The 26,920-nt window shown below is 38.3% G+C and overlaps 1 protein-coding gene across 8 annotated transcripts in view; it reads left to right on the forward strand.

Annotated features, from left to right (window-relative positions):
* Window positions 1–26,920, forward strand: part of VAV3 (vav guanine nucleotide exchange factor 3) — a 643,747-nt gene that overhangs the window by 563,544 nt on the left and 53,283 nt on the right. For all 8 annotated transcript variants that reach the window (XM_044944623.2, XM_044944624.2, XM_044944626.2 and 5 more), the window contains one exon: window positions 23,508–23,573. In XM_044944623.2, the coding sequence (XP_044800558.1) occupies window positions 23,508–23,573 (66 nt within the window). The remainder of the gene's footprint in view (window positions 1–23,507; window positions 23,574–26,920) is intronic.

Here is a 26,920-nt window from a genome sequence, read left to right on the forward strand (position 1 = left end):
TATTAAGAATTATTTTATGGCCCAGAAAGTGGTCTATCTTGAGAGATGTTCGGTGTAAAACTGAAAAGAAAGTATATTCTACTTTTTGGGCTGGGATGTTCTACAAATGCCAATTAAGTCCAAGTCATTGGCAGTGTTGTTCAAGTGTTCAATATCCTTATTGACTGATGACATAACCATCCAATCCATCTACCATCTTATACTCAAGACTGGCATCTTGGTATATTCTCTATTTGTTCCTTTCTCTTGCCCCGCTCCATACCTCTTTAGTCATCAGATACTCTTCATTTTATCCTCTGACTAGCTCTCAGTGCATTTCTTCCTCTCTCCATCTCTGTCACTCTCTACTCTCCAATCAGCTGTCGCCTGACATCTGAGATCACCTTCTAACCAGTCTTGTCACCTCCAGAATTTGTCTTCCTGTTCCCTTCCCACCACAGCAAAGTTTAAATGCAATTAATTACATAATCCCTTGCTAAAGTCTTCCTGTGTCTTCCTTCGACCATACTGATCCACATTTCTTGGTTGGAATGGAAGTGTTTGTGAACCTGAGAATCCATGTTCAGTACCGGCCTACTTCTCTGATCTCATCTTTCGTGGTGGCCCACGTGTTGTGTGCCCTCTGTCCCTACAGGGCACCCCTTCCTGCCACGGCTTTAGCTCAGCAGGAGCCTTCTTTGTGAAGGCTTTCAGGTCCCATCTACCTTTGTTCTCCTAGCTCTGTTTCCAGCTGATTTGGACAGAATTCCCTCTTGTTGCAATAATACTGACAACAATAGCACTAATGACTAATGGTCACTATGCCTTTTTTTATGAAAAGTTAGAGTTCTAAGCATACTTCATGTATATTAACACCTACTGTGCGAACAAAAATTCTATAAAATTAATACTATTATTTTCCCCATTTTATAAATGAGCGAACTAAGACACTGTGAGGTTCAATAGCCTTGTGGTATGTCTTGCAATTTTTTTCTTGGGTAGCCAAGTGTAATGCACTAGGTGAAGGGAACTGCTATAAATAGGCCTTCAGTGCAGTTGTGAAGAGACGAGGGAGGGGAAATATTCTATAGTCCTACGATTCAGTTCAGTTCAGTCATGTCCGACTCTTTGCAACCCCATGAATCGCGGCATGCCAGGCCTCCCTGTCCATCACCAACTCCTGGAGTTCACTCAAACTCATGTCCATCGAGTCGGTGATGCCATCCAACCATCTCATCCTCTGTTGTCCCCTTCTCCTCCCGCCCCCAATCCCTCCCAGCATCACACTCTTTTCCAATGAGCCAACTCTTTGCATGAGGTGGCCAAAGTATTGGAGTTTCAGCTTCAGCATCGTTCCCTCCAAAGAAATCCCAGGGCTGATCTCCTTCAGAATGGACTGGTCGGATCTCCTTGCAGTCCAAGGGACTCTCAAGAGTCTTCTCCAACACCACAGTTCAAAAGCATCAATTCTTCAGCACTCAGCTGTCTTCACAGTCCAACTCTCACATCCGTACATGACCACTGGAAAAACCATAGCCTTGACTAGACGGACCTTTGTTGGCAAAGTAATGTCTCTGCTTTTCAATATACTATCTAGGTTGGTCATAACTTTCCTTCCAAGGAGTAAGAGTCTTTTAATTTCATGACTGCAGTCACCATCTGCAGTGATTTTGGAGCCCCCCAAAAAATAGTCTGACACTGTTTCCACTGTTTCCCCATCTATTTCCCATGAAGTGATGGGACCGGATGCCATGATCTTAATTTTCTGAATGTTGAGCTTTAAGCCAACTTTTTCACTCTCCTCTTTCACTTTCATCAAGAGGCTTTTGAGTTCCTCTTCACTTTCTGCCATAAGGGTGGTGTCATCTGCATATCTGAGGTTACTGATATTTCTCTCGGCAATCTTGATTCCAGCTTGTGCTTCTTCCAGCCCTATCATTAGATCTCATTTTTTAGTGAGCTTTTGCTCTGGATGATAAACTTCACAGATGTGTGTGTGTGTGTAGGTACATGCATACACATTCATAAGGCTTCTCTATCCCTGCTAAGGTGGAACAGAATGGCTATAGAGGACTGGAGTTGAATATTTTTCTTCCCCAGGTCAGCTAGGCTCTGATAATACCCTAGCAGGTTGTATGCTGGTTGACTAGTTTCCTCTGAGGGCAGGCATTGTTAAGAGGGGAATGCCTCTTGCCCTCCCTCTGCATGAAGCCAAGAGGAATTTTTCTCTCATAATTCTGTGGGAATCTGGTTGAGCTTCCTAAAGTAAGTTTTAAAATATGATGGGGTTACCCCAGTGACTGGGCTCCTCGAGTTTTTTTTAACTCAGGGTTGTCAACAGTGAGCCACCAACAATTTGTCAAATGTGCTCAGTCGCTCAGTTGTGTCCAACTCTCTTTGTGTCTCCATGAACTGGAGCCCACCAGCCTCCTCTGCCAATGGAGTTTCCCAGGTAAGAATATTGGAGTGGGTTGCCATTGCCTACTTCAGGTTATCTTTCCGACCCAGGGATCAAGCCTGCATCTCTTGTGTAGGGAGGTGGATTCTCTACCACTGAGCCACCTGGGAAGCCCGAATTATCATCCAAGTGCAGGTCTTTCTGCCCTGGCACTGGGTCTTGCAGTAGTTTCTGCTGGTGAGTCTCTGCTATAAGTGGTGACTTCTTGCATTTGCTTGTCTGCCTTTCTAGTGTTGGGGACCAAGCTTGTCCTTTGCCCTCCCCTCTCTTAAGGATTCAAGAAGAGTTGTTTATTTTTCAGCCCATTCAGCTTCTTTATTGTTAGGATGGAGGGACAACCTGGAAGCCCCCGAGTTCTCTTACTAAATCGTATTACCTTCTGTTGTTCTCTGTAGATGATAAAAAAGGGATTATTGTCATTTCCTTTCAGCAGCCTGGAAACATTAAGTGTTTCTAATATGATGGTATAATGGCTTTGGAAACTCTCAGGAGAAATGAGAACCACTGGATGACAAAATGTGTGTGTATATCTGTTGAGGGGAGGACATATGATAGTAACGAGAAAGGCTAATGTCTAGAACAGAAGAAAACAGTTAGCCCATTTAGTTCAGTTGAGCAAGTGTGTATTGAGCTAATACACAATAGTCAATAATAGTCTAGGTTGAGCCCAGGCATGAATACATTGTATAGAATCCCAGATAAATTTAATATGAACCACTGACCAGATGATCTAATTTGTAAGATTCTGTGGTAGTTAGGGTATTATCCCCAGTGAACTATTGGGTCATTTATAGTAAGCTAACTTACATATGGTGTTAAAATGAACTCGAGTGTTTTGACTCTGACAGTTACCAAATGGAGGGTGTAGTTTCAAAGAATTTGTGTACTGTGAAAATATACTTGCCACAACCTTCATACTAACTTTACATAATATTTTTTTCTGATTCAGAAGGCACTTCAGACCTTGCAGTGCCTTAAGACTGTCATGCTAAAATCAGCTTTTGTTTTATAGGCCGTACATGTGATAGGTACTGTAGGACACTGGCCTGAATTGCATACTTACTCAGTGGCATGAGTCTAGAGTAACATATTTTTTAAATTCCTGAAAAAAACTCTTTCCTCCTGTTGGGTCTAATAGATGACTGGTTTCTAACCCTGTGTCCTTAGTGATCTGTATAATGGTCAAAACTCAGGATAAGGTAAGGTAGCTGGTTTCCATTTTTAAGTTTTTGTGAATTAAATCATTTTGTTATAAATATGTCTAGAGTTAAACGTTGAAAATATTAATCTATAATCTCTATTGGGATGTTACATTGGCTTTGCATTTGAATTCCCAAAATGTCTTTTTTTTTTTTTTTTTTTAACTGGTTAAGTGCTTTGGCTTATTTGGAAATCTTCAAGAAATTATGCTTTCTAAACTGTCTTTTCATCTTTTTTTTTTTTTCAAGTGAGTTGCTTCACTCATTAGTGTAGAAAGTTGGATTTTATTGTAGACTGTCATGTTTTCTGCATACTCTATGTCCAAAGAATACAAATTATCCTCCACTATCTATCAGGAACTTTTTGTTTGAATAGCTATTAGTCTAGTCTGTATTATTATTATAACAACAGTAATTTCTAGTGCTATTGAAGTGAGTGGGCTGTTGGCATTTTCATGATAACTTCTTTCAAACAATGAGTTGCCATTGAGCTATAAAAATGTTCTCTGTTCAGTCTTTGCATTGAAGGGATCCATTTTCACAGCCTTTTCTTTGTTGTTGTTTTTTCCTCTTTTTCTTTCCTTGAAAGTTCTATAAAATTATCTTCAAGTGAAATGAATATAAAATAGGAAGTCGGTCATTTAGGGTCTGTTCCCTAGTGCAGGTGTGAGGCACAGTCTCTACTGAGTGTAACATATGGAACAACCCTGATCCTGATTGGGCTGATGATAAACTTGTTGCAGTATGTGATAATAAAGGCTTAATAACTGAGCACATCCTTCAGGCTGAAAGAGATTTTTCATATTGGGACCTTTATTTTCCCAGAAAAGATACAAATTGTACTTATCGGGCAAGAGTGAGAAATAGGCAAATAAAAGTCCTGCCATGCCATCTATGGTATCCATTGCAATACAGTGCTTTTTATGTGTTTTCTTCTTAGGATTCTCATTGTCTTAAGCTTTATTCTGTGTCCTATATCATGGGGTTTTATTTGCTTCATTGTCATTTATGAATACCCAAGTGTTCCACAGGGAGAATTTTGTAAGCTAATTGGAACCAAAAGGCAATTATAAGCAGTAGAACTGTAATCAGTGTGCCAAAAATATATATTTTTATCCACAATGAAAGTTAAATAACCTAGAAAATAGTTGTGATACTTCACACTTACAAATCTTGCATCTACATGATCTTTATTCTAAGGAGTGAAAATGTTTTTACACGCATTCTGATTAATTCACAGAAATCTGCATAAAGAAGGTAAGTTTTAACTGTGGTTTTTAAAGGGCCAAACTCATTATCCATTTACAGGATGGCATTTGCAGAATTAAAATTAGACTCTCTTCCAGACTTCTGGTCTGCTGCTTCAGTTCTATATGTTAGACCATCCTTTGTTTTAGGAGAGTGCCTTGTAATTTTTAACACCTTTAAGGAAAACACATTTTTTAAAGGCAGTTTAGTTCTGTTTTGGTAGAACAAGCAGGAAACAAAACATTGCTCTATGTCGTTTTTGCTTTTTAACTTGTTTTAGCTCTTTGCCTCAAAGGAAAGAAGAAAAAGTCAGAAAATAAGTTGAGCTTCAGGAAATTCTCAAGAGGAGGGAAGCATTTCTACTCAGACTGAGACAGGAGGCAAGGAGCCTGGAGTGGGATTGGCTATGGGCAACAGGTGCTAAATGCCCCTTTACCCCTCTCTGAGCCCTGAAGACGCGGTGGCAGTGACTGCAGCACCTTGACCCTTGTCTTAGTTTACTTTGCCAAGAAATTCTGCTTCCCACATGGCTGCTATATTTAGTGTTCAAACATACAACAATCCAGGCAATATTTTTTCACAAGTTCGTTTTTCTCTTGTTCTAACCTGAAAAAAAAAAAAAAAATAGAGGGTTCAATTGAAGGGATCTTTTTCATAGAAGACATCCTTTCTCAAACCTTTGGTCATATTTTACCTTCTGCCTGAAATTTCCTTTTTAACCCCATTCACTTAGATAATATTTCATTACCATCAGTACTCAATTTGGTGGGTCACCTTCTCTGAACCAAAAGGGCTTCTTCTATCTTGTAACTCATCAGACTGTATCCTGCTGCTGCTGCTAAGTCACTTCAGTCATGTCTGACTCTGTGGGACCCCAGAGACGGCAGCCCACCAGGCTCCCCCGTCCCTGGGATTCTCCAGGCAAGAACGCTGGAGTGGGTTGCCATTTCCTTCTCCAATGCATGAAAGTGAAAAGTGAAAGTGAAGTCGCTCAGTTGTGTCCGACTAGCAACCCCATGGACTGCAGTGCACCAGGCTCCTCCGTCCATGGGATTTTCCAGGCAAGAGTACCGGAGTGGGGTGCCATTGCCTTCTCCGATACTGTATCCTAGTGGTTTATTTATCCTTCTCCCTGCCCAGATAGATCTCTCCCAGAAAGATAAGAACCATGGTTTTCATATTCTCATCTCTAGTGCCTCAAATAAAAGAGGTCTTCAGTCCATGGGTTTAGAATGAATAACTGTTTAGAGCTCTTATTTCCATAGTGCATATGTTATTAACTTAAATTACACTTTATACTGTTATTTGAAAAATACTCATTCATCTTTTCAGATTTAAATTTATCCTTGTTCTCTCAGAATAGTCATAAAACCATTTAACCTTGTGTCCTCAAATTTTTTACTTAAATAATGGGAATGTTAATACTTTAAGTGACTTATAAGGGTACTGCTACTATAAAAATCACAGGGACTTGAAAGAAAATTGAAAAGGAGAAAAAGTATATTTCTGTATAGTTGTCAGTGATTCTGAAAGATATGCTTCACTTTTCAGAAATGAAAAAATGCTTATCAGTTTGGTTTTGAAAAAACTTTTAAAATTTCATGTTCCCCATATTTAATATAAAGAGTCCTCCTAATACACACAGGTTCATAGAAGACCACTCTGCTCTCCCAATTTTGACACCCAATTCTTGAAATTCTTTTAGTAGATATTAAATGTTTAACTTCATAATTAGACAAAAGCACAAATGATAAATTCTGCAGGAGACAGCTAATATAAACAGGATAAAATGATGAGCTCTTTCTTCACAGTAGGTTTGGACCAGGAAGGCCTTGGATACATCAAGGAGAGTGGGAAGAAAACAGACTTTGCCTAGGGAATGGTGTGCTTACCTGTGGGAACTGTTGACCTTTTGTTCATTTTTTTTTTTTTTGTAAATTAATTTATTTTAATTGGAGGCTAATTACTTTACAATATTGTAGTGGTTTTTGCCATGCATTCACATGAATCAGCCATAGGTCCCCCATGCTGAACCCTCCTCCCACCACACCCCTCCATCCCATCCCTCAGGGTCATCCCAGTGCACCAGCCTATCTCATGCATCGAACCTGGACTGGCAATGGGTTTCACATACGGTACTACACGTTTCAGTGCTATTCTCTCCGAGTCTCCCACCCTCGCCTTCTCCAATAGAGTCCAAAAGTCTTTTCTTTACATCTGTGTCTCTTTTGCTGTCTCACGTATAGGGTCATCATTACCATCTTTCTAAATTCCATATATATGCATTATTATACTGTATTGGTGTTTTTCTTTCTGACTTACTTTGCTCTGTATAATAGGCTCCAGTCTCAAACACCTCATTAGAACTGATTCAAATGCATTCTTTTTAATGGCTGAGTAATATTCCATTGTGTATATGTACCACAGCTTTCTTATCTATTCATCTGCTGATGGACATCTAGGTTGCTTCCATGTCCTGGCTATTATAAACAGTGCTGCGATGAACATTGGGGTACATGTGTCTCTTTCACTTCTGGTTTCCTCGGTGTGTATGCCCAACAGTGGGATGGCTGGGCCGTATGCCAGTTCTATTTCCAGTTTTTTAAGGAATCTCCACACTGTTCTCCATAGAGCTTTTGTTCTTAAGGCATCTGTCCTGTAACATAGAACCTGACCCGTAACATAGAACCTGACCCAGACACCTTCTGAGGTCTGAAGAAGGGAGGTAAGGGGAGTGGAGTTAATGGATCTTTCTTCCCAGCACCTCTGCCTGCAATTTTAGTTGTCAGATGATGTCAAAAGATTCTTTTCCTTTGCCCTTAATTAGAAAGAGACTTTCTGATTCCTTCAAGACCACACAAGAATATTAACTATAATAGAATTTTCTAAAACTATGCATTTTTTTCTCCTGATCCAAAATTGAAATGTCAGGCTGGATCATAGTCAGAGGTAAATAGAACACAAAAGAAGTACTTTTTAAGAGATTCAAATCTCCTTTGTTAAGAAAAGTTGAATCCTAATATCAAAAGACTCATTGCTTTAGCATTATGAACCAGAGAGTAAACATCTCCGGGAACTGCTATTCTGAGGTCAGATTCCTTCTCGAGGGCATTTCTTTGTGGAATCTGAAACTTGGTTTAAAGATGGCAGTGATACCTTGTTAGGCAGTACTGGAACAGTTTCAGGGTGCTCCTCAGGTGACCTTGGCTTTGCTTCTCCACTGCCTCTTATCACTTGCTCATCCCTTGTGTAAAACCAGGAGAAACCAAGGCAGAAGTGAAATTATAATGTGGGGATTAGAAGCTGTGTGATGAGTAGAGGCTGATTTGGTAGAAATATGTCCTGTCATTATGGAACCCTTATTTTGACAGGTGTTTACCTCAAAATATTGAGTTAAATCAGGGTCCCTAATTACAGAAAAGTAGAAAAAGGCAGAGTGGGACTGAAATAAAACAAGGGAGGCCCGGGAGAGATGATTATAGGAGATAATAGACATTAGTAAAGGGCTGTAAGAAACATTTTCCCTGGGTGACTGCCAACTGGCTTTGATTGCATAGATCATAAACTGAGTTTGCAGGAATGTTTCCAAGTATACAGACTGTATTGTGGAAACTGCCAAACCTCCTGACAAAGTGGGTGAGGTTCTAATTGTTAACCCTCAAGATGGGCATTTTTGGTTAAGAGTTCTTATTGGTTCTTTTCCCATGGTTTCCAGTATAACCTACATTTGGTACAGGGCACAATATAGGTTATAATGTAACCTGATAAGGACTCTACTGTCTAAGGAGAAGTTCCAGCGGTGAAGTATTACTGCTTCTTTTCCATATAGAGAACAACATTATTAAGGAAAAAGTTTGAGGAAATCTGTTTTTTACATTATTTTACCATCATAGAAACTATGCTCTGTCATAATTACTACAAGTTTGTGTCAATAACAGAATGCCTTTAGTAGGCCATCAATCTGCAACTGATTTGATACCATGAGGGGTTTCCATGGAATATGCATGCCCTTAAGGCTTTGGGCCATTTATCAAATTATAACATATATTGAATTCTAATTATTCATTGTAATCTGAATAAAGGAATGTTATTCTTCATGAGTCAATACTATATACCCTAGAAAACAGAGGACTTCAAACTGAGTCAGAATGAAAGTCATTAAGGACCTGAACCATCTGTCCTCCTCTTCTATAAAGTTCAGTTCAGTTCAGTCACTCTGTTGTGTCCGACTCCTTGCGACCCCATGGACTGCAGCATGCCAAGCCTTCCTGTCCATTAAATCGGTGATGCCATCCAGACATCTCATCCTCTCTCATCCCCTTCTCTTTATGCCCTCAATCTTTCCCAGCATCAGGGTCTTTTCAAATGAGTCAGTTCTTCACATCAGGTGGCCAAAGTTTTGGAGTTTCAGCTTCAACATCAGTCCTTCCAACGAATATTCAGGACTGATTTCCTTTAGGATAGACTGGTTGGATCTCCTTGCTGTCCAAGGGACTCTCAGGAGTCTTCTCCAACACCACAGTTCAAAAGCATCAATTATCCGGTGCTCAGCTTTCTTTATAGTTGAAGTCTCACATCCTTACATGATTGCTGGAAAAACCATAGTTTTGACTAGACGGACCTTTGTTGGCAAAGTAACATCTCTTCTTTTTAATATGCTGTCTAGGTTGGTCATAGCTTTTCTTCCAAGGAGCAAGCATCTTTTAATTTCATGGCTGCAGTCACCATCTGCAGTGATTTTAGAGCCCCCAAAAATCAAGTCTCTCACTGTTTCCCAATCTATTTGCCATGAAGTGATGGGACCAGATGCCATGATCTTAAGTTTTCTGAATGTTGAGTTTTAAGCCAAGTTTTTCACTCTCCTCTTTCACTTTCATCAAAAGGCTCTTTAGTTCTTCTTTGCTTTCTGCCATAAGGGTGGTATCATCTGCATATCTGAGGTTACTGATATTTCTCCTAGCAATCTTGATTCCAGCTTGTGCTTCATCCAGCCCAGCATTTCTCATGATGTACTCTGCATATAAGTTAAATAAGCAGGGTGACTATATACAGCCTTGATGTACTCTTTCCCAATTTGGAACCAGTCTGTTGTTTCTAACTGTTGCTTCTTGACCTGCATACATATTTCTCAGGAGGCAGGTCAGGTGGTCTGGTATTCCCACATCTTGAAGAATTTTCCACGGTTTGTTGTGATCTACACAGTCAAAGACTGTGGTTTTGGCGTAGTCAATAAAGCAGAAGTATATGTTTTTCTGGAACTCTCTTGCTTTTTCCATGATCCAGCAGATGTTGGCAATTTGATCTCAGGTTCCTCTGCCTTTTCTAAATCTAGCTTGAACATCTGGAAGTTCACAGTTCATGTACTGTTGAAGCCTGGCTTGGAGAATTTTGAGCATTACTTTGCTAGTGTGTGAGATGAGTGCAATTGTGCAGTAGTTTGAGCATTCTTTGGCATTGCCTTTCTTTGGGACTGGAATGAAAACTGAAAACTTGGTGATTACTTAAAATTAAAATCACAAAAGAAGTATTCTGAGTAATAGCACCATACAAATTATATGTTCATGACAGCATTAGGCATCTTTAAAGAAATACTATTTATCAATGAACAAAATTGGTACTTTAATGAAAAGCATATTGGCTTCTTAAATAAGGACAACATTTATTAGTATAAATAAGTACAACCAGATTCAATTACTGACACATAGTATCCCTAATTAAGAATTTGTGGGTCAGATATTTCTTGGTAACAGCAATTGACTGGAAAACTGCAGGGACTTGGTAAAAGTGATCATATAAATAAAAATGTTTGGTAGTAAAAGCGACCTCAGAAATCCGTGGGTCAAAGTCTGTCATTTTACAGTCTCACCATTTTACATGGTGAGACTATTGAAGCCAAGAATGATTAAATGACTTACCAAAGATCTGAAAGCCAGGAAGAGAATACTGTGCTTCTGACTTTCTATATATATCAAATTATTACCGTACATGTTTTATTTCTTCTATTCCAAAATTCTACAAATTGCTATAGAAATAACCAAATCAAAAGCTGGTTAAGATACAACCTGAATGGGATCCTTGAGACAGTAGCCATATTATTCATTTTTAATCTCCTGGTACCTAGCATAGTATAAATATTAAGAAGCCAATATACTTTTCATTAAAGTACTAACTGTTCATTGTAAAATAGTATTTCTTTAAAGATGCCTAATGCTGTCATGAGCATATAATCTGTATGGTGCTATTATTCAGAATACTTCTTTTGTGATTTTAATTTTAAGTAATCACCAAGGATAGGAAAATATTCATCAGTTATCTGCTGCTGCTAAGTCGCATCAGTCGTGTCCAACTCTGTGCGACCCCATAGACGGCAGCCCACCAGGCTCTGCCGTCCCTGGGATTCTCCAGGCAGAAACACCGGAGTGGGTTGCCATTTCCTTCTCCAATGCATGAAAGTGAAAGTGAAGTCGCTCAGTCATGTCCGACTCTTCGCTACCCCATGGACTACAGCCTACTAGGCTCCTCCACCCATGGGATTTTCCAAGCAAGAGTACTGGAGTGGGTTGCCATTGCTTTCTGTGCAGTTATCTGTTAGGATTAGAAAAACAAATTCCTATATTTTGAACCTTGCTAATGCTGATTTATTTGGGAGGCTTATGTGGCCTCTCCCAAATAGGATTTCTTCCAAGATGTGGTAGAATCCTGTTTTTCTTTTCAGATTTTGTATTGAGTAACTACTTGTGATTTTACTGACTTATATGCAGATCAGTTTTTGCTTGCTGATAATTCTTTCATCAGTTTTAATATTTTGATTCAGGATTGCACTGTGTAAGCTACCCAGTGAGACTTTGGCAGGGTGGCAGGGTGGGGCAGGGGACTCAAGATACACATAGCTAGAGCGTTCCCTTCCCTGCTGGCAGAACTCAGGAACATCAGAAAATGTTATCTTTTGGATAACAAGAAAAATGCACTGCAGTCTCATGTCTCATTCTTCTGTTATAGTCATCTCACATCTAATAAGTTTAGAAATACAGTTTATGGCTTTTTAGTGAATTTTTTCTTAGCATACATTTCACAACTTTTTTAAGTTTTTGACACTTTTGTCTGCCAAAGTTTCAGAGAGATAGTAAACATAAGCAATTTTGTGTGCATTGGTAAAACCATCAAATATAAAAGAAGCTTTTGTCATATATTTTGATAACGATGCAATTATAAACTCTTATAAATTGAGGATAAATTTAATTTCAAAGATCCTAGATCAAGACGCAAGGGTTTTTTTAGAGTTATTCAGAATTCTAAGCCTATCACAGCCACTTACCTACAGAAGAATTATTCCAGGAATGTGAATTTCATACAGCCTTCTGAAAAACTTCATGTTTACTGTTTATACATTGGACAAAAGTAAAAGACCCTGTTCTGACTGAGAAATTTTAAAAGCACCTGGTTTATGGTTTTCTTGTTCTATGTGTGTGCGTGAATATTTTGGAATTCACATCATGATCATTCAGTATAACCATGTGCAGTTATGTTTGGCACATTTTCAAGGTGATCACTGGTAGGAAAATGTGTAACTTATCTTACTCATCAAATAAGAAGCAATTAACAATGAAAAAAATGTGTATAATTGCAAGAAAGCATTGAGATTAAGAACTGGATTCTCTGCAATGTCACCGTTTCCTGTTCAGGTAAAACACAGGAGAGCATGTCACTTGTGGCTTACCTGCTGCTGCGTCGCTTCAGTTGTGTCCGACTCTGTGCGACCCCATAGACGGCAGCCCATCAGGCTCCACCGTCCCTGGGATTCTCCAGGCAAGAACACTGGAGTGGGGTGTCAATGCCTTCTCTGTGTGGCTTAGCAAACTTGCATAAATATAAATAAGGAAGATGGGGTTACACACAGAACCAGGCATTTCTGTTTTAATGTGAATAGGTCAACTAAACAATGAAAATTTAAAAGTAAAAAAACTGAGATAAATCAAAAAGCAATAGTGTAGGGGAAAAAAGAAAGGTTTTTTTTTTTGTTTTTTTTTTTTTTTAGCGCTTAACAAGTGCTTTCACAAACATTAGTTCTTTGAACCTTAGAACACCCTGGTGAGGCCTGTGTGGTAGAGCTTGTCATCATCCTTGTTTTACCACTGAGCCTTGCCTGCAGTGGGGCAGATTCATATACCAGAACTGGGATGAGAATGAGCTCTTCCGATGCCACGTCCCTGCTGTCTGATTCTGCACTGCTGTATATCTACCTGATAACACTGGTGTGGAAGCTGCTAGGATCAGAGATTGCTTCTTACCAAAGACCAGCTTCAGACAGGTTCTTTGTGGTGGTCTTCTCTCCTTTTCTGGTCCTTTAGTTCCATCTCAGGTACTCAAAAAAATGAAGGGGAAGGGGAAAAAAAAAAAGCCCATCAGAATAATTCCCAAAATAGTGCTTGCTAAAAGCTATCCATCCAATCAATAACCTAATTTATATATTCACCTCTATTCCCATGATTCGTGGCCACCCTGTACGTCTCTCCCACCCCCACCAGCGTGTGTACTTCTGACGGTGACTGGCCAGGGTGACAGTCACTCTGGCCCTCACCCGTGGGTGGTGAATCACCTAGTAATCTCCACACCACCATCGTGCATACGTTGAAAGTGCTTAGGGCACTGTAACTTGGGAGAAATTCCAATCTTTCATAAATAACCATTAATCTATCCCTTTTACGTTCAGCTTTCCAAATCTGTTTCAAATTGTTCAGTGCTATTTCCAGGAGTGCATTAAAGCTCCAATCCAGGTGGTATTAAGGGGATAAATGAGCCACAGGGAAAATACACTCTGTATTTTTCTTAAAGCAATTCTTTCTCCTTTGCACAAAGTTAGGAGCCAAGCAATTTACGATTAAGACTTCTGGAGGATATTCTCTATCATTTTCAGCCATTTTGTCTATGAGTTTAAAAAATGCAATTTTAGCTCTGCCATCCTAGCATACATTAACACTTTTCTCCATAGAACTAGATTGTAAATATCACTTCTAAGCATTTCTAAGTAGTTTTAATTCATTATGATTCACTGTAGTTTCCTTTTGAAGTAAAATGAAAAAACAGTTATAAGCGAAAGTCAGAAATAAATGTCTGAATATGCATTTATACTTGTGATCAGGCATATCAGAGAGAGTCATCAATTTTAGTTTTGATCCATTTTTATACAGGAAGCAATTTGTTTTTCAGGAAAAGGCATATTTTATGAATCATAATTTAATATTGTTTTGTGTCTGCACCAATTTATTTAATGAAAGTTATAAAGGTGCCTCTTTTCTTACCATATACAGCCCATAGCCTATTTTCTTAGGTACTTTCCAAAGAGAATATTTTCACTAGAATGGCCCAATGTGTACTGTTAGATTTACAAAAGTCGCATTACATAATGCAGAGAATGCCCTTAAAATAAATGCATATAAAGATAGCACTGTTTGATACATCAGATGACATATAACTGTAAATGTTTTCAAGTTGACCTTGAAGATGTTAAGGGACTCACCACAACAAATACCAGACAGGAGATTAACTAGAAGACGACTCCCTATCTCTGGCATTTGTAATAGGCATAAAAGGAATGACAAGCCAATTATCTGACCCAGAATAAAATTCCCGCACAGGAAAAGAAGGAGGAAATTCAGCTACATGTCTCTTATCAAGGTTAGTAAAAATTTCATAAGTAGATCATCATACGAAGTGCACAAAATCAATGGCTTTGAAAATGGTTGATTTCATAGCTATAATCCTCAGTTCCAGCCATGCGTAGGGGATTGACAGCTGCTCCGCCCATTAATATTAATGAATTATCAACGTACAGCCCACGCACAACCACCAGGGAACCAAAAATACCCCACCTACACACTACTTTACTTTTCAATCTTCCAAATGTTTTAGGATGGCTACTCCCTTAATAAGTAGAGAATCGTTAAGTACAGTATGTATTATTTCATGTAGCTAAAACTGACATCTCATAAAAATTAGTGAGGAAATGTAACTTTATTCATCTGTTAAGGTGTGTTAAATTATCTCACTTCTTTTTCATTGAAGAGATGCCTGTGACCGTTAAGGAAATGTAACCTGTACCGCTAGCACATTTCATTAAGAGAAAAATTCAGAATGACCTTAGTAGTCTGCTTAGTGAAAAATTCCTTCTCCAAGAAGATATCTACTAGTGTTAAATGCACTGTCACAGAACATCACTGTTTTTTCTAAATTCTGAATTCAATAGAGTAAGCTCTGTTCTTTTTCTGATCTCCTCCCTCCTGATGGTTCCTTCCTGCTTTTTAGTTAGACTGATTTCTGTAAGCTCTGATTTCTTCTCTCTACATTTTCTTCCACAGCATTCTTGCTCCTATGATTTTAAATTTCCCCTCTGTATGATTGCCATCAACTCTGTGTTATCCAGATGGATTACATAATCACCTCCTTGACTTTCCCCTGAGTCTTTAACTCCCATTGTCTACTCTTCCTCTATCTAATCCACAGGCAAGTCCTGAACACTGCAGTTAAATGATATTGCTAGCACCTGTTACCCTTCCTGCAGGCCTGTCTCCTTTCTATGACACCATTTTTTTAATGACATTCTCACCTACCAAGTCATGCCCATCTATAAGCCAGCTGCATATTGATGTCATATTAGTTATTCTAAAATATATAATCCCTTTACTGAGACCCTGTGGCCAGTGATAAATTTCAGATATCATAGTCAAGCTGGTTCCTTAGCTTTCTTTCTACTGTGCCCCTGTGTGAGTCTCATGATGCAGGGAGAAGCAGTGCAAAGCTCTGAAGTTAGAGCATCTGAATTTGAATTCTGGTTCTGTCACTTGCTTCCTTCACCAGGGCTTCCCTGGTGGCTCAGACGGTAAAGCATCTGCCTGCAATGCAGGAGACCTGGCTTTGATCCCTGAGTCGGGAAGATCCCCTGGAGAAGGAAATGGCAACCCACTCCAGTACTCTTGCCTGGAAAATTCCATGGACTGAGGAGCCTTGTAGGCTACAGTCCATGGGGTCGCAAAGAGTTGGACATGACTGAGCCACTTCACTTCACTTCTGTCACTTGCTAGCTCTGTGATCATGAGTAAATCATTTAACTCCTCTGTGTCTCTCTCACCTTTAAAATAGGGATAGTAGTTGGACCTACCACAAAGGAGTAATTTAAGGACTAAATGAAACACTCAGATCAGTGTTTAGCATACAGTAGGGGTATAATAAGTGTTACTCATTATTAGACTCCGCTTAAAGGGAATGATTTGCATTTCCTGTGCACATGTTATAATTTCTTAGCCCCAGGCCTTTCTCATGATGTATTTTGTTTTCAGAATGTTCTCCTTTTCCATCTCTGTTTGTTTAAACCCTGAATATTTTACATTCCTATGTCCCCTTTTCCTGGAGAAGGCAATGGCAACCCACTCCAGTACTCTTGCCTGGAAAATCCCATGGACGAAGGAGCCTGGTGGGCTGCAGTCCATGGGGTCGCTAAGAGTCGGACACGACTGAGCGACTTCACTCTCACTTTTCACTTTCCTGCATTGGAGAAGGAAATAGAAACCCACTCCAGTGTTCTTCCCTGGAGAATCCCAGGGACGGGGGAGCCTCGTGGGCTGACGTCTATGGGGTCGCACAGAGTCGGACACGACTGAAGTGACTTAGCAGCAGCAGCAGTCCCCTTTTCCATGTAGCTTTCAGGAAAACCCTGAGTACTCAATCTGTCTTTTGAATTTCCATAGCCTTTCCTGTACCTTTTTAACAGTATTTAGCCCTTTTGTGTGTGTGTGCATGTATGTTACTTGCTTAGTCATGTCTGACTCTTTGTGACCCCATAGATTGCAGCCCACCAGGCCCCTCTGTCCATGGGATTCTCCAGGCAAGAACACTGGAGTGGGTTGCCATTTCATTCTCCAAAAGGAACTATAGAAAGAAACAAAGTGAAGTTGCTCAGTCGTGTCCAACTCTTTGCGACCCCATGGACTGTAGCCTACCAGGCTCCTCCATCCATGGAATTTTCCAGGCAAGAGTACTAGAGTAGGTTGCCATTTCCTTCTCCAATTTAGCCCTTTCTACTTTGTATTATGTGTATACATAGTTTCTGAAAATATAGGGGAAAACAAAAACTGTCTTATGAGTTTTTCTCATGGTCTAACCAAACATTAGATACTGTATTTGTTGACTGAATGAATAAATATTCCACGTGTTCACTTACCTTTTCCCTAATATGCGAGTGCAATTGCAGTTTGAGAACCTTGCCAAAACTAGTATCTTCTCTTTGCTTGGTTATGTAATTCATCTCCCTCTATCTTAATCCAACCCTTTCCTCTTCTCTTTTCTCCCCATACCTCTAACTATTTCCCTTTTTCTGCTCCACTTACCCTTTCTCCCTTCCACTCTCCTTCCCTCATCTTCTCTTTTCTCTTCATCTTCCTCCTCATCATTGTCTTTAATTGTGGGTTCCTACTTTTTAAAATTTTCTCTACAAACTCATTGCCAAGATCTGTAAGAACAAAGGGTTACTACTTCAAGACGGAGATCTTTTCTGATTGTTTTTTTTTGTTACTCTTCTTTGTCAAAAATAATAGAGCATGTAGCATCCAATTATAATGCAGCTTACTCATATAAGGTACTGAGAAGCAAGCAATTGTTAAATAGCAAATAAAAAGAAGCCCAATATCTGGACAAGGAAAAATAATCTCACAAGAACATTTTAATTACATGTTCTGATTCCTGCAGTATGTTTTGAGTATGGTTTGTTTTTCTAGAAAGGGGAAATAATTGTGTCATGAGATTATTTTAAAGAGGAATTTGACTAGTGGCCTCCAAGAATAAATTCTTTTCTTATTGTTAATTTCTCTTTCTTATTTACAATGCTATTTTGAATTACAATCCATTCCTCAAAATCTTAACTGTCCTCATGCCTTAATCAGTATCCTGTTTCTCCTAAATTTGAAAATCATCTAAAACATCATATCTGTTTCCATTTCCACGTGTCTTGCAATGTCTCATCCTGTTTGAGGAACATTCCCATGAGTTCTGTTAGGGATACAAATACCAGTGAAATCTAATTCCTAATTAATCATGAATAATTATTGAACAAAACCAATGTGATCTGCTTGTATTTACAAATGTAAATTTGAAAGATACAGTATGCATATATTATCTCTATTGTAGGACTGAGGGGTGTGAAGCTAACAAAATTGAATGGTAGATTGGAAAGTCAAACTTGAATTCCTATTTTATAATCATAATCTGAAGCCACGTATAAGGTTTAACAATTTTATTTTATTGTTTTTTAATGGTACCATATTTCTTTATTTTAATTGGAGGCTAATTACTTTACAATATTGTAGTGGTTTTTGCCATACATTCACATGAATCAGCCATGAGTGTACATGTGTTCCCCATCCTGACCCTCTGTTCCACCTCCTTCCCCATCCCATCCCTCAGGGTCATCCCAGTTCACCAGCCCTGAGCACCCTGTCTCATGCATTGAACGTGGACTGACGATCTGTTTTACATATGATAATATGCATGTTTCAATGCTATTCTCTCAAATCATCCCACCCTCACCTTCTCCCATAGAGTCCAAAAGTCTTTTCTTTACATCTCTGTCTCTTTTGCTGTCTCACGTATAGGGTCATCATTACTATCTTTCTAAATTCCATATATATGCATTCATATACTGTGTTGGTATTTTTCTTTCTGACTTCACTCTGTATAATAGGCTTCAGTCTCATCCACCTCATTAGAACTGATTCAATGCATACTTTTTAATAGCTGAGTAATATCCCATGGAAAAGAAATGCAAAAAAGCAAAATGGCTGTCTGGGGAGGCCTTACAAATAGCTGTGAAAAGAAGAGAAGCGAAAAGCAAAGGAGAAAAGGAAAGATATAAGCATCTGAATGCAGAGTTCCAAAGAATAGCAAGGAGAGATAAGAAAGCCTTTCTCAGTGATCAGTGCAAAGAAATAGAAGAAAATAATAGAATGGGAAAGACTAGAGATCTCTTCAAGAAAATTAGAGATACCAAGAGAACATTTCATGCTAAGATGGGCTCAATAAAGGACAGAAATAGTATGGACCTAACAGAAGCAGAAGATATTAAGAAGAGGTGGCAAGATACACAGAAGAACTGTACAAAAAAGATCTTCACAACCAAGATAATCACGATGGTGTGATCACTCATCTAGAGCCAGACATCCTGGAATGTGAAGTCAAGTGGGCCTTAGAAAGCATCACTACGAACAAAGCTAGTGGAGGTGATGGAATTCCAGTTGAGCTATTTCAAATCCTGAAAGATGCTGCTGTGAAAGTGCTGCACTCAATATGCCAGCAAATTTGGAAAACTCAGCAGTGGCCACAGGACTGGAAAAGGTCAGTTTTCATTCCAATCCCAAAGAAAGGCAATGCCAAAGAATGCTCAAACTACCACACAACTGTACTCATCTCACTAGTAAAGTAATGCTCAAAATTCTCCAGGCCAGGCTTCAGCAATATGTGAACCGTGAACATACAGATGTTCAAGCTGGTTTTAGAAAAGGCAGAGGAACCAGAGATCAAATTGCCAACATGCGCTGGATCATGGAAAAAGGAAGAGAGTTCCAGAAAAACATCTCTTTCTGCTTTATTGACTATGCCAAAGCCTTTGACTGTGTGGATCACAATAAACTGTGGAAAATTTTTCAAGAGATGGGAATACCAGACCACCTGACCTGCTTCTTGAGAAACCTGTATGCAGGTCAGGAAGCAACGGTTAGAACTGGACATGAAACAACAGACTGGTTCTAAATAGGAAAAGGAGTACATCAAGGCTGTATATTGTCACCCTGCTTATTTAACTTCTATGCAGAGTACATCATGAGAAATGCTGGGCTGGAAGAAGCACAAGCTGGAATCAAGATTTCCAGGAGAAATATCAATAACCTCAGGTATGCAGATGACACCAACCTTATGGCAGAAAGTGAAGACGAACTAAAAAGCCTCTTGATGAAAGTGAAAGAGAGTGAAAAAGTTGGCTTAAAGCTCAACATTAAGAAAACTAAGATCTTGGCATCTGTTCCCATCACTTCATGGGAAACAGATGGGGAAACAGTGTCAGACTTTATGTTTTTGGGCTCCAAAATCACTACAGGTGGTGACTGCAGCCATGAAATGAAAAGACGCTTACTTCTTGGAAGGAAAGTTATGACCGACCTAGGTAGCATATTCAAAAGCAGAGACATTACTTTGCCAACAAAGGTCCATCTAGTCAAGGTTATGGTTTTTCCAGTGGTCATGTATGGATGTGAGAGTTGGACTGTGAAGAAAGCTGAGCACCTATGAATTGATGCTTTTGAACTGTGGTGTTGGAGAAGACTCTTGAGGGTCCCTTGGACTGTAAGGAGGTCCAACCAGTCCATTCTAAAGGAGATCAGTCCTGGGTGTTCTTTGGAGGGACTGATGCTAAAGCTGAAACTCCAGTACTTTGGCCACCTCATATGAAGAGTTGACTCATTGGAAAAGACTCTGATGCTGGGAGGTATTGGGAGCAGGAGGAGAAGGGGACGACAGAGGATGAGATGGCTGGATGGCATCACCGACTTGATGGACATGAGTTTTAGTGAACTCTGGGAGTTGGTGATGGACAGGGAGGCCTGGTATGCTGCAGACACAACTGAGCGACTGAACTGAACTGAATATTCCATTGTGTATACATACCACAGTTTTCTTATCCATTCATCTGCTGATGGACATCTAGGTTGCTTCCATGTCCTGGCTATTGTAAACAGTGCTGCAATGAACATTGGGGTACACGTGTCTCTTTCACTTCTGGTTTCCTTGGTGTGTATGCCCAGCAGTGGGATTGCTGGGTCGTATGCCAGTTCTATTTCCAGTTTTTTAAGGAATCTCCACACTGTTCTCCATAGTGGCTGTACTAGTTTGCATTCCCACCAATAGTTTAAGAGGGTTCCTTTTTCTCTGCACACTCTCCAGCATTTATTGTTTGTAGACTTTTTGATAGCAGCCATTCTGACTGTCATGAGATGGTACCTCATTGTGGTTTTGATTTGCATTGCTCTGATAATGAGTGATGCTGAGAATCTTTTCATGTATTTGTTAGCCATATGTATGTCTTCTTTGGACAACTGTCTGTTTAGTTCTTTGGCCCATTTTTTTGATTGGGTCACTTATTTTTCTGGAATTGAGCTGCATGTGCTGCTTTTATATTTTTGAGATTAATTCTTTGTCAGTTGCTTCATTTGCTTATTTTCTCCCATTCTGAAGGCTGTCTTTTCACCTTGCTTATAGTTTCCTTTGTTGTGCGAAAGCTTTTAAGTTTAATTATGTCCCATTTGTTTATCTTTGCTTTTATTTCCATTACTCTGGGAGGTGGGTCATAGAGGATTGTGCTATGATTTATGTCAGAGAGTGTTTTGCCTCTGTTTTCCTCTAGGAGTTTTATGGTTTCTGGTCTTATAGTTAGATGTTTAATCCATTTTGAATTTATTTTTGTGTATGAAAGTTTATTTTGTGTTAGAAAGTGTTCTAGTTTCATTCTTTTACAAGTGGTTGATCAGTTTTCCCAGCACCACGTGTGAAAGAGATCATCTTTTCTCCATTGTATATTCTTGCCTCCTTTGTAAAAGATAAGGTCTCCATAGGTGCGTGGATTTATCTCTGGGCTTTCTATTTTGTTCCATTGATCTATGTTTCTTTGTTTGTGCCAGTACCATACTGTCTTGATGACTGTTGCTTTGTAGTATAGCCTGAAGTCAGGTAGGTTGATTCCTCCAGTTCCATTATTCTTTCTCAAGATTGCATTGGCTATTCAAGTTTTTTTTTGTATTTCCATACAAATTGTGAAATTATTTGTTCTAGTTCTCTGAAAAACACCATTGGTAGCTTGATAGGGATTGCATTGAATCTATAGATTGTTTTGGGAGGTATACTCATTTTCACTATATTGATTCTTCTGATCTATGAACATGGTATATTTCTCCATCTATTTGTGTCATCTTTGATTTCTTTCATCAGTGTTTTATAGTTTTATATATATAGGTCTTTTGTTTTTTTAGGTAGATTTATTCCTAAGTATTTTATTTTTTTCGTTGCAATCATGAATGGAATTGTTTCCTTAATTTCTCTCTCTGTTTTCTCATTGTTAGTGTATAGGAATGCATGGAATTTCTGTCTGTTAATTGTATATCCTGCAACTTTACTATATTCATTGATTGGCTCTAGTAATTTTCTGGTGGAGTCTTTATGGTTTTCTATGTAGAAGATCATGTCATCTGCAAACAGAATTTTACTTCTTCTTTCCCAGTCTGGTTCCTTTTATTCTTTTTATTCTCTGATTGCTGTGGCAAAACTTCCAAAGCTACGTTGAATAGTAGTGGTGAGAGTGGGCACCCTTGTCTTGTTCCTGACTTTAGGGGAAATGCTTTCAGTTTTTCACCATTGAGGATAATGTTTGCTGTGGGTTTATCATGTATGGCTTTTATTATGTTGAGGTATGTTCCTTCTATTCCTGCTTTCTGGAGGATTTTTATCATAAATGGATGTTGAATTTTCTCAAAGGCTTTCTCTGCATCTATTGAGATAATCATATGGTTTTTATCTTTCAATTTGTTAATGTGGTGTATCATATTGATTGATTTGCAAATATTGAAGAATCCTTGCATTCCTGGGATAAAGCCCACTTGGTCATGATGTATGATCTTTTTAATATGTTGTTGGATTCTGTTTGCTAGAATTTTGTTAAGGATTTTCCATCTATGTTCATCAGTGATATTGGCCTGTAGTTTTTTTTTTTTGTATGTGTGTGGCATCTTTGGTTTTGGTATTAGGGTGATGGTGGCCTCATAGAATGAGTTTGGAACTTTGCCTTCCTCTGCAATTTTCTGGAAGTGTTTGTGTAGGATAGGTGTTAGCTGTTCTCTAAATTTTTGGTAGAATTCAGCTGTGAAGCCATCTGGTCCTGGGCTTTTGTTTTCTGGAAGATTTCTGATTACAGTTTCGATTTCCATGTTTGTGATGGGTCTGTTAAGATTTTCTATTTCTCCCTGGTTCAGTTTTGGAAAGTTATACTTTTCTAAGAATTTGTCCATTTCTTCCAAGTTGTCCATTTTATTGGCATATAGTTGCTAATAGTAGTGTTTTATGATCCTTTGTATTTCTGTGTTGTCTGTTGTGATTTCTCCATTTTCATTTCTAATTTTGTTGATTTGATTCTTCTCTCTTTGTTTCTTGATGAGTCTGGCTAATGGTTTGTCTATTTTATTTATCTTCTCAAATAACCAGCTTTTAGCTTTGTTGAATTTGGCTATGGTCTCCTTTGTTTCTTTTGCATTTATTTCTGCCCTAATTTTTATTATTTCTTTCCTTCTACTAACCCTGGGGTGCTTCATTTCTTCTTTTTCTACTTGCTTTAGGTGTATAGTTACGTTATAGTTTTAACAATTTTAAAACCTTTCTGCTTATGTTTCCCTTCCTGAGCTATAGTAAGTTAATGCTAGGATTCGGTACAATGTGGAAGTAATTCTGAAGATTCTGACCAATAGCATCATGTATCTACCATTACAGGATTATCGTTATGGTAAATTTGTTCTCAACATTGGCATTTTTTTTTTCTAATTTAGGGTAGAAATTTAACATCTGGAGAGGTTGGATTTTTTCCGAGTGATGCTGTCAAGCCTTGCCCATGTGTAAGTATGAGTATTTTATTTCTTTCTACTTTATTTTTTGATGCTGTAGTTAATTATACAAGAATGTACAAAGGATATTGGTCTGGTCCCTCATTAACTTACATTTTCGTATTAATAATATTACATACCAAAATCATAACTCCATTATCAGAAAACATTTTTAAATGTGAACAGAGTATATGAAAGAGGAACTTTTTAGTATTTTTTTGTTTGTTGGAACAAAACTAAAGATTTTACCAGGTTTTAGAAGGAATAAACTAAAGCTACCTAACAGATATATTGTACCAATTTCCCTTTTCCCTCTGAGGTAAGAATTAAAAGCGAAGGTCACTCAGTCATGTCCAAGTCTTTGCGACCCCCATAGATTACACAGTCCATGTAATTCTCCAGGCCAGAATACTGGAGTGGGTAGCCTATCCCTTTTCCAGGGGATCTTCCCAACCCAGGAATTGAACCAGTGTCTCCTGCATTGCAGGTGGACTCTTTACCAACTGAGCTATCAGGGAAGCCAAGGTGAGGATCTAATCTATTTCCAGTCACTTTGAGTTACAGAGATATTGCACTTCAACTAGTGTGTTTGAAAGCATGCTAGAAAGCATGAAAGTCCACAGATTCTCCAGTCAAATATCTTACTATTATATATTTTTCTGTGCTCTAGTTTGTCATAACTGTTTATTTAGTGTCATAATGATATTGTCTGAAAACATCAAACACATTAGGCAAATACAAGAAGAGTGAATATTTACTCAAATATTATTATGGATGAATGTCACATAAAATGTACTCCCTAATGCTTCATGAAATTTATAAATTTCTATTTAGCATAATATTTAATCATCAGAATTTGATGTTTAGAGTAGATTTTTATATGAAACTTTAAGTTCTTAACTCTAAGTAAATGAAATTTTTTTCCTGATACTAATATAATGCAGTTAATGGTTTGGAGGGAATAAAAATCTTGAACTATCTTGCTTGCCAAATTTGGTCCTTCTGAGATTTCTAAACCGAACATTCTTTTTAATATTAATTAATAATGGGAATGTCTGCCATCCTTGACCTCAGATGTAATCTGAAGAATAATTTACTCAACTCATTCAAGATTAATTAAATTTCAAAAGCAAGATGAATATAAAAAAAGCTCTTGCTATTTCTGTTGGCTCTATGATCCAATTTCATATATTATTTAGCCTGTTATATCTTGAAAAAATCACTGAAGTTTGATACCATTCATTTTATTAGAGAAGCAAAAATGATTGTTTAGCCAGTTTTCTGTCATTTATATGAACATCATTAAGTCTTCCTATGCTTAAAGAAATGATATTTATATGTAGGCATGTAGCCAAAAATTAAGATTTGGAAACCTAAAGACATCTACTGGGTTTCCCTGGTGGCTCAGATGGTAAAGAATATGCCTGCAATGTGGGAGACCTGGGTTTGATCCCTGGGTTGGGAGGATCCCCTGGAAGAGGGCAAGGCAACCCACTCCATTATTCTTGCCAGGAGAATCCCCATGGACTAGAGCCCTGATGGGCCACAGTCCATGTGGTTGCAAAGAGTCAGACACAACTGAGCAACTAAGCACAGCAAAGACATCAAATCAAAACTACTAAGCATTTCATGTCCCACATACTGTTTACCTTCCACAGCTCCTTGAATATAGCATAGAATGAGCATTTGAAGTTTTATTTTAGGAATAGTCTATCACAGAGTAGGTATTTAACATATTTTTGTTGTATGAATGAGCAAAGGAATGAAAAAACAAACAAAAGGCCCTAACTCAATGTAGGCAGTTATCAGTGGCAGATACTAATTGAATCAGCTTGTAGGATCATAGTGAATGGTGTTTGGTGAACTGGTTACTGGAAAAAGAAATATGCTTAGGATTTTAAGCTGATAAAGAGTTGTAGGAACACATAATTATGAGTTTGATTACCAACTAAATATAATTGTTTTTATAGCTTAAAATTAATAAATAGCTATTAAAATTTTACTGCTTTACTTAGTGATATTATAGATTCATTTGTTGGTTGTAGGTTAAATTAAGGTAAATATTTAGAAGAGGGAAAACACAGGAAGAACATAAGAGACAGTTTTATTATTTCTGCCAATATGATGCTTGGAGACAAAGCCTGGAGCTACAGCACAATGTAGACTTGGGTATCTCTGTGAATTCCAGAGCCTTCAGTAGGTGAATGAGAAGAAAACTATCTTACAGAAGATGATATGCCTATCTTTGCTTGGGCCTTGATTAGAAAGAAAAAGAAAGCATTTGGTTGGAAAGGAAAAAAAAAAATTTCTCTCCCCTAAGAATTTTTATATTTAGGTCTTTAATCCATTTTGAGTTTATCTTTGTGTGTCATGTTAGGAAGTGTTCTAATTTCATTCTTTTACATGTAGCTGTGCAGCTTTCCCATCACCACTTATTGAAGAGACTATCTTTTCTCCATTGTATATTCTTGCCTCCTTTGTCAAAGACAAGGTGCCCATAGGTGCATGGATTTATCTCTGGGCTTTCTATCTTGTTTTATTGGTCTATATTTCTGCTTTTGTGCCAGTACCATACTGTCCTCTAAAGAATTCTTGACTTTAAATCCAAAGACCACACATGTGAGGGGTTGGAAGTCATAGTACCTTTGTGACCTAAATAATTCTAAGCTAGAAACAGTAGAGCATACATATTTATTGATAATTACCTTAAACATAAACAGATTAAATATTCCAACCAAAAGATGTAGACTGGCTGAATGGATACAAAAACAAAACCCATATACATGCTGCCTTTAAAAGACTCACTTCAGATCTAGGGACACATACAGACTGAAATTAAGGGGATGGAAATATTTATTCCATACAAATGGGAATCAAAAGAAAACTGGAGTAGCTATACTCGTATCAAACAAAATAAGGCTTTAAAATAAAGACTATTATAAGAGCAAAGAAGGACACAATGATCAAGGATCAATCCAAGAAGATAAAACAATTGTAAATATACATACACCCAGGATAGGAGGATGTCAATATATGAGGCAAATACTAACAGCCATAAAAGGAGAAACCAACAGTAACACATTAATAGTTGGGGGACTTAACGCCCCACTTTCATCAATGGAAAGATCATCCAGACAGAAAATCAATAAGGAAGCACAAGCCTTAAATGACACATTCAACCAAGGGACTTAATTGATATTTATAGAGCATTCCATCTAAAATCATCAGGATATACATTCTTCTTAGGTGCACATGAAACATTCTCCATATTGATAACATGCTGGGCCACAAGGAGAGCCTAGGTAAGTTTAAGAAAACTGAAATCATATCAAGCATCTTTTCTGATCACAGCACTATGA

This window comes from Bubalus bubalis, chromosome 6 (genome assembly GCF_019923935.1).
Source record: "Bubalus bubalis isolate 160015118507 breed Murrah chromosome 6, NDDB_SH_1, whole genome shotgun sequence".
NCBI lineage: Eukaryota > Metazoa > Chordata > Mammalia > Artiodactyla > Bovidae > Bubalus > Bubalus bubalis.